Source organism: Sinocyclocheilus anshuiensis, unplaced genomic scaffold (assembly GCF_001515605.1).
Source record: "Sinocyclocheilus anshuiensis isolate Anshui unplaced genomic scaffold, SAMN03320099.WGS_v1.1 scaffold152, whole genome shotgun sequence".
NCBI classification, from domain to species: domain Eukaryota; kingdom Metazoa; phylum Chordata; class Actinopteri; order Cypriniformes; family Cyprinidae; genus Sinocyclocheilus; species Sinocyclocheilus anshuiensis.
In genome coordinates this window covers 4,126,594-4,135,666 of record NW_015555781.1, presented here as the reverse complement: position 1 = coordinate 4,135,666, position 9,073 = coordinate 4,126,594, and the positions used below count along the sequence as shown (strand labels likewise).

The window sequence follows — 9,073 nt, the reverse complement described above, 5'->3', positions numbered from 1 at the left end:
CTTTCCCTATAAACCTAGCCAAAAAGCCATATGTGTTGACTGTGAAACACAGTAGACTTTAATAATATGCATTTATGGTGTAATTACTACATTTTCGTGTCAATCCATGTTCATATTTACTGAAAACAATGCTCTGTTACTTTAATTCTTCGCTTGCAGCGCAGCAATAGACTCGGTGCTGAAACGATCTCTGCACTGATGCAGACGTGCCGCTACTGGAACGCACTGCCGAGTGCAGTGTGAACACTTTAATTCGTTAACATGAGCGCGGAAAATATATGCACCACGTATGCACTGCAAACGGAGTAATGTGATCCTGGCGTTATGTGTGTGCGCTGCGAGTGTGCATGTGCGCTGCGAGTGTGCATGTGCGCACGGTTTTTTTATTTAAAAGTAATGCAATTTATAAACTTTAGTGACGATGTGACACTGCCCTCGATTGTGCAAGTGACAATTCCTGTGTCAACTGTGCAGCGTGCAGCTCGCTTATAGACAGACACGATGTGTGGTGATTTGAAGCCATTTGCGTATTTTGAGAGAGAAAGAGAGAGCGCGCGCGGTGATTCACTCACGCTGTTTGTGAAATTACGTCTCACACAAGGTTTTCAAATTACTTTATAAGTTATTTAATGAAGAAATATGAAGGTGAGGTACTCACCTTCAGCATTATAATTATTTCACCCGCGCCGGACAGAGACTGAGACGGTGACGCTGCATGTCGTGCCAAACCTCTCACGGCAGCGTCATCAGCTTGAGATCGTTTTTTTGGGATCGGCCTTTTTAATGGATCAAACATCCCAGCGTGATTATCGGCCAATAGTGATCGGTAGCCGATCAATCGGAGCACCCCTAATTTATATTGCTTTGAATGTCTCCCATGTTAGGAGACCTTAGTAAAGGAAAATCCGGTTTAATGGATATCTTTAGATGGATAATACAGTGGGCCATGTGTCAAACGATATTTTTAGCAAATAATGACACATGTTCACATTTCCTATGGATTCAAGGCAGCATTGCTTAAAAGTTAAGATCCACCAGACTCAGAGGCACTACATTCAAGAAACATCTGTTTCCCTTCATAGTTTATCACATTCTGAGGACAAACAGTGAAAGCACAATGGATACTCCCAAAAATTACATAATTTCAATTACCGAATACCCAAAAGGTATATGGTATTGACATAAATTGTGTGTGTGTGTGTGTGTGTGTGTGTGTGTGTGTGTGTGTGTGTGTGTGTGTCTATATATATATATGCACATTTTATGTAAAGTATACTACAGATATATACAGCTAAAAAAAAAATGACTGACTAATCCTGCATTTTGTATTAAACAATGACATTAATAACACATCTTGTCTGTTTTCACAAGGGCAGTGCATGCTATAGGGTGATTAGCCAGGAAACTAAGTCTGAATGAGAAATGAGGCTGTCTGGGTCAAAGAGCACATAAGACTTCTCTTATGACCAGAGCAGAGGTCAGGTCAGATGTGATCTTACTGGAATGTACTAAGTTTTTAATAAAGTAGAATTTATTACAAACATATGATCTCTTAAAAGTGGCCTGGACAGCGAAGGTTCAGTTTTATTTCTATGTAACTTTTTATATATTAACGAGAAAAAAGAGTAAACATATAAGCAATTATTTGAAGCTTTGCAATGACAAAAATGTTTACTTCAATATCTAGTTGGCTATTTGTCAAGTCCTAACTGATGTCAATGGAAAAGGAAAGTCATACAATTTGATTTAAGAATACAAAGATTTTTTTTTTAATTATCAACATGACTGTGAATTCATAGTTAGTTGTAAGAAATATTCAACAAAAGTAAATCAACAGATAATTTAAAACCAACCAAATTTTCAACATATCACGTTTGATTTGCTCTAGATTTTGTAATAATACAATAGATATAAACTGCTTAGACTAGTCTTAAAAAGTTAGACATTTATTTTTTTTTTTTCTTCAAGACTAGTTGTAACTTTTTTAATTCAGTTACAGAAAGGTAGATTGGTCTCATTTGAGTTGCATGGAAAGTATGACTGATTACCCCCCTTGTCTGCTGTTATTTGGTCAAACTAGTCCTTAAGACGCAGTTTTAACATAGTGGCTATGTTTATATAACTGGCTCATTAAGGATTCTAAAAAAATATCAAATAAGAGGTGAGGCACTAAAGCCAATAACTTTAAGGACAATTTAAGTTAGTCAAATAATTACAGACTTCTAGCCTCCTGAGGGAACTCACAGGATACATTTGTAAGGGTGGCCCTAGAACTCAACCACACGCTCACAGTAAGCATTCATTCAGGTCAAAGGAAGTCAAGTTGCTTCTGTTCTGTTACCAAAGTCGCTGATGTCTCAACACCCTGTCCTCTACCCAAATTCCACTACTGCTATGTACAGTAAGACCTCTATTTCTCAACTAACGTGTGTGTGTGTGGCAGGTATAAAATGACCTTGGAGCTTGTCTCACTCGCTCTCACACAGAAACACACCCACTAGATTTGTGAACTATGTGGCAATAAGCTTAAGTGTAAGATCTGTTATTTATTGTGTTGTAATTGTATTTGATATGTATGAAGCAATGTTATATATAAACCCAATAATAAATTTTTAGACAGAATGTACACACTGAGGATTAGACAGGCAAAATAAGATGTGTTATGTGTGTGTGGAGATTGTGACATGTTGGGGTTGACAGGCAGATCTGAAATGCCCTGATGCTGGAATCTTCTGCAGTCGTGGCTCTCTGCTTCAAAGCAGCAAACTTGACGCCAGGAAGCAAGAAAACCTAACAACTGCGAACTGCTTTCACCTCCACCTCCCACAGATAAACACACACGCACACCCACACTCACTATCATCCTGGCTCTCTAAAACACACGCAACCTTCTCATTCTCGTAACCCAACACAAAGACCATGTCTGACTTTCTCTGACACGCACTGATTGCCCTCTCGGTTGAATTATCTCCTCCATTCACTCCATGGCTCAATTACAGTCTTTTGTTAAGTAAGAAAATAGGCTTCATCCGAGTAAATAGCCAAAGATGAGTTTTGGTTATCGGACAAGCTGTTAAATACACTTTAATAGTGTACAGCAGCTACAGCTAAAACTATTTAAATATATAGAATCATTTCATGTTTAAGGACAATGGAAAGAGAACTGACGTTTGTTTACACCCTTCCCTTTTTACAGCAAGGGTGTGAGTAGAACAGTACGTCAGTCTACACACACTGTTATCTGATGTTTTCACTTATTTTTCACTTACAACCATAAAAATATATGTTCAGAAACGTCATCTAGTGACACAACTTCCCAAGGTCCTCTAGTGACGCCCCACCTCAGGCATGTGTCATTTGTAATTGAAGTAAGCTGAATAATTGGGCAATACCATTAACCTGCTATTAAACAATTTGAATGCAGTTTTGTAGTGAATCCATTTTATTTTGATTTTTAATTTTAAAAAGCACAAAAACATTATTATTAGTAGCATTAGTACTAGTATTTGTGCACTGATAGATCTTACCCCAAAGCGTCTGGCACAATTTATCCCACAGCTACTGTTTTGAGAATAATTCCCTTTAAATAATTTATAACTTCATTTTATCCCAAAAATTCACATACTTTGTACATTTGTAATTGTTGATTGAGCCTTAGATACCTTCTCTTTGCCATAAAACCTAGATAAATTTGACCTGTCATGTACAAACTTACTTTGTTATCTGTCATTTACTTTGAAATACAAAAATAGTTTTTGCATATCAAAATTCATGTGCATCTTCCAATCGCAGGCTGCTGTGCATCATTTTTAAATACATGGTGACATGACCAAAATAGTTTACAGTTCCCTAAAGAGAAGACACATTCCTGATCTACAATACTTTTGTACAAGCAGATGTAAGAGGCTACTGAAACTTGCGTGTGTTCAGTATTTAGTTACTGTTCTTCACTAATATTGTTACATACACTCTTAAAAATAAAGGTGCTTCAAAAGGTTCTTCAAGCGATGCCATAGAAGAACCATTTTTGGTTCCACAAAGAACCATTCAGTCAAAGGTTCTTTAAAGAATCATCTCTTTCTTACCTTTTTATAATCTGAAGAACCTTCTTTCGCCACAAAGAACCTTTTGTGAAACAGAAAGGTTCTTCAGATGTTAAAAGTTCTTTATGGAACCATTTAGACAAAAAGGTTCTTCTATGGCATCGTGAAGCACCTTTATTTTTAAGAGTGTACTCAGCCGTGACATTATTGTTCCTCGATCTTATCTTTCTTTTCTCTCTCTTATGGCACAGACATACTCTTCCATACTCAGTCTGTTCCTCCTTCACACGGCTTTATCTATATTCATAATATCAGTAGCATTTGGAACTTTCGTGACCTTTGTTTAGAGTTCCTGGTGCTCTAAAACTACTTCACAATCAAAAGAATTTTGTGCCCTACAAACAAAAGAGCCACTTAAAACAAGTTAATATTTAATTGCAGACAGTGATAACTAAATAATAATAATTATTATTAATAATAATAATTAGTTAATTGATTAATTATTATTATTAATAATAATAATTATTATTATTAAATATAAAATACATAATAAATTACTGACTTCATCAAAAATTAAAATGAAAACAGAAAATCTAAAAATAAAGTCAATTCAAAATTGTAATAAATACTATATTATACTATCTACTAAAAGTATATAAGTAATACAAAATTAACACTGACTGCAAATTTACCTAACAAGGACTTATAGAGTTGTGACATGAATTCAAATAACAATTAATATCTGATTCATTTTAAGTAACATCATCATCACTATTAATATTTGAACAAACAACTAACCTTAAGTTGGGAACATGCTATAGCCATTAATGATAACTCAAATCCTATGGCTTGTTAATAAAAAATAATCAGACTGATGTACTTTTAATTTGGACCCGCAGTCAACACACTAGCAACCACATAGCAACATGATAACAACTCCACCCTGCTAACAAACTAAGAAAGCCTTTTAAACCTCTTAGCAAACATTCACAACACCATAACACTCTAGCTGGATTTTTTTTCATGAGCACGAAGCACTCAAATTTTCTTTAGTATCTAGTTATAGCATTTTTGGTTTACATAGCACTTGAGCTAAATTCTTGTTTTAAACAATTAAGTTCCCCTCTTTTTTGGTTCCCTAACCACACTTCATTTTCCTGCCATGTGACACAACAATCCATTATAATGCCATTTACTCTCCCTTACTCTCTCTTACAAAGGCTTACAAATCTCTAAATGGCTCTTAGGTAACAGATGGTTCTCTGGAGAAGACCTTCTGCACTAGTACAAACTAGGCAAACTCACACTCAATCATATCCAATTAAAGCACAGGCAGCCTATACTGTCCAAGTAAAGGGGCAGATTTACAACCTCTAATCCCAAAAAAAACAGAAGAGAAGCGAAGAAGAAACAACCTGATTACAAATAAATAAATCAATACATAAAAAATCATGTTAAAAACAATTTCAGAAAACTGGAAATATCAAAATAAACTATGTATTTTTGGATACAGTGAATAATTTGTATTTATATCCTTGTAGTTTTATATGAATGATAGTTTACAAACCAGACAGCATTCATTAACTATATTGGTTGTGTTAGACAGCTTCTTTATCCATCAGATGCCCAGATTAGCATTACAGCACTTTGCCTGGATTAGAGCTCTCTGAAACAAAGGCCTTATTTCACAATCCTCCCTCTCCCAGCATCAGATGGTCCAATAACACAATTTAATTTATTACTTGTTCAAAAACATCACATCACAGGTCTGTTTCTGACAAGATATTGGAGTACCAAGGAGGCAGCAACTGAATGACTTTGCTTTTATACAACATTTCAATAAACAAGAAGCTAATATTATACTTACATTTTAGACACAATACTGCTGGCTACTATGTCCACTAACAAAAAAAGCTGCAAACAAAGCCACATCAGAGCAATTAGCAGCACACTTTAGTGGCCTTTGTTTTGGTAACAAATGATTCTGTGTTTTTGAATGAAATGGTTTAGCAAATGATTCAAGGACTCATTCATACCTTATACCTGTACCTTATTTACCCCTTACTTTTTATTTACCACTGGTTGCTCCTATGTGCTGACCCTACTCTGAAGTAAGAGTTAATTTAGTCCCCCCAAAAGGCGTTCCTATAACTAAAATCATTCCCAGTTTCTGCGGTGCGATCATGTTATATTAGTAATTTAAAGTAATTAGTAACTACAGTATATGGTACATATGGTACAATGGTACATAGGAGCTTTTAAAAAGGTACCACCCCAGTGACAGTTCTCTACTTTTTTTTCTGAGAACGTATGGTCACTTCATTTCATTCCTGAATGAATCAGTGTTTTTGAACGAATCAGTTGAGTGAATGATTCAAATGATTACTCAAAAAGACATATGTGGGATACTTTTAATCCCATATTTTAAATACTATCTCTCTCTCACACACACCTTTGTCATTTCCCTCACACATGACATCTTGCCATCTATCTGCCTTTGCCTTGCTTTCTGTCTTTGACAGGTCCACCGGTGGGACACAGCTGGACTTGGTGCCAGACATAAAGACAGGACATACACACAGGCTATTCTTCTACTGCAGTCATGGACCTTTCACACACACAGTAGGACTTACTTTATTAGAAACACAAACATGCCCTGAGGCAAAAGGTGGTACATACTGTGGTGTCATCTCTATACACAGTTTATTATGTGTCTAACTAGGACACCTGTCTGCCGTAATGATAATTTATCATTTGAAATTTGAGTGAAATTTATTAAATAAACTTATCAATTTGTGATCAGTGAATATCAAATTAAGGCTGTGAGATCACAATAAGAGATGCAACACAAAAGCACATATTCTGAATGAAACACAGGACATTTGATATCTATGGTAGCTACTAAACTAAAGGATGTGACATAGCCAATCCCAAGAGTGCTCACTCACACCCGTGTGTGTGTGTGTGTGTGTGTGTGTGTGTGAATGAAAATCTGAGTCTCATAGTCATGGTACAGTGACTCACCACAGACTAACCCTCACACCACACAAAATGCAAAAACATTATAGCATTGAAACTTCTGATCTTTTCTGTTTAGTTAAAGTACAGTGTGAATTGTGCCATAATATCCTGCCCAAAAATCCTCTAGGGGTTTTGCGAGTCAAATGATTCCAGGATTTAAGAGTCAAAAAGGGCTCAATTAGTCGCTAAGAACTGAAAGATCCAATAAGAACCAATAAGAACAGAAAGTTGTAAACAATAAATTAACTTTATTTTTCTTTTCTTTTTTCAGGCAATTGTGGATAAAGGGGGAATAATTGAAGAATAAATGCATGTTTATTATTACAATTACTTGTTTAATTTAATGTAACATTAGTTTGAGATCTATAATGTGAATCATTAAATTAGTTATTCAAATTGTTTCCCACTGACCACAACTGTGACCAATGACATAATTGCATGTGATCATGATTTATGTGAGAAAGAGTAAAAAACACAGTAATAATAGACCCTTTCATTATTACACCTATATTTAATCTACTAAATGTGGCAGTTGTATATTACTGCATGTTTTACAGAGCTTTTTAGAGGGACAAACTGACTATTTAAAATGTTGACATGAAATCAAGACAAAGTGCTCTTACATTTTTTTTTTTTTTTTTTTACTTTTATTGCTTCAGCAACTAGTTTTAGAGCCTTAAAAGTACATTTGGGTAACAAATTTTAGCGGTGAGTTAGCTAAAGACAACGGTGAATGCCTATTATGGCTAAAAATGCTGTCTCAGCTCACTAGGTTTTGCGTGTCGAGGAGCAACACGTCTTTATTTTATTCCGCTTAAAAGCCGGATCGACTGAGGAAAGTCTTATGTGCTCAAAGTCTTCCACGGGATCATTCATATGTGCCTCACGTTTTGTTTGTTGTTGCAGGCGAAAGTTTTGTCTCTTACAAACACGTCTAAGCTCAGACGAGCATTAGTATAAAAACTAACATGTAATTGTGGAGTTTTTCCAGCACTCGAGACTGTCCATGGTCCTTAAAACATAACACGGTCATGGCGCAAGTCAAATCATTACCAGTGGGTTAGTCTACAAAATAAAATATCACTAGTATTTCTTTTCAAATATAGATTACTTATTGTATATCTATAATAAACCCATCAGTACACACACACGCAGATCGCAGGCTTACCTGAAGTAGAGATTAATATTAATAGGAATAGTTGATGCGTCAGTAACATAGTTCTCTACTTAAGTGTCGTTTATACCAAAAAAAAAAAAAAAAAAAAGATAATGATAACGGAAAAATAATTAAAACAGAAGATGTCTTCCGTGTCAAGAGCTTTATGTCCGTTAACTCGGTGGCTTTCGGAGGTTAATTTCCTTTGGAGGATAGAGATCCGCTACAGGTGGCTTTAAAGAGGCAGCGGGTTAAATAGCCTACGCCTGCAGGGGGGAGGATACTTAGGCTACAACCTAGTTTGCGAAACAGGACTCTTGAAATCAGTGTGGCACATTCATATCTTTTTCTCCAACACACCCAACACTAAGAAATGCACGTATATATATTAATAATCTTAACAAACAACCAACATGAAATAACCCATGTATGTATGAATGAATGTATGAATGTATGAAACAATGAATGAATGAATGAATGAATGAATGAATTAATTAATTAATTAATTAATTAATTAATTAATTTGTTCGTTCTGTTTGTATGTTGAATCAAAATCACAGTTACGCATTAAAACAGTAATTAGTATTAGTAGTAGTAGTAGTAGTAGTAGTTATTAAATATATAATCCTGCACACATTTGGTTTAACGTCGTGGTTCTGTTGAGAAAATGTCATTTAACAAGGACTCCTTTATTGAAATCAATGGTTAACTTGGCTAACCTATTTTTAAATGTTCTGAGCTAGACTTGCTGTGGGGTGCGCTCTAGGTGTTGCTTTATTTGCATCAGTTGTGCAGTTTATTTGCAATAACATGAATGATGGAAGTGAGGTCAGAAAATCCATCAGGACTCATG

General features: G+C 35.4%; 1 protein-coding gene across 1 annotated transcript in view; it reads right to left on the bottom strand.

Moving 5' to 3' along the window:
- Positions 1-8,477, bottom strand: part of LOC107674687 (mucin-2-like) — a 26,086-nt gene extending 17,609 nt beyond the window's left edge. Inside the window, exon 1 of the mRNA XM_016468758.1 lies at positions 8,233-8,477. Within this exon, the coding sequence (XP_016324244.1) occupies positions 8,233-8,281 (49 nt within the window). The 5' untranslated portion in view covers positions 8,282-8,477. The remainder of the gene's footprint in view (positions 1-8,232) is intronic.
- Between the last annotated feature and the right edge of the window lie 596 nt (positions 8,478-9,073).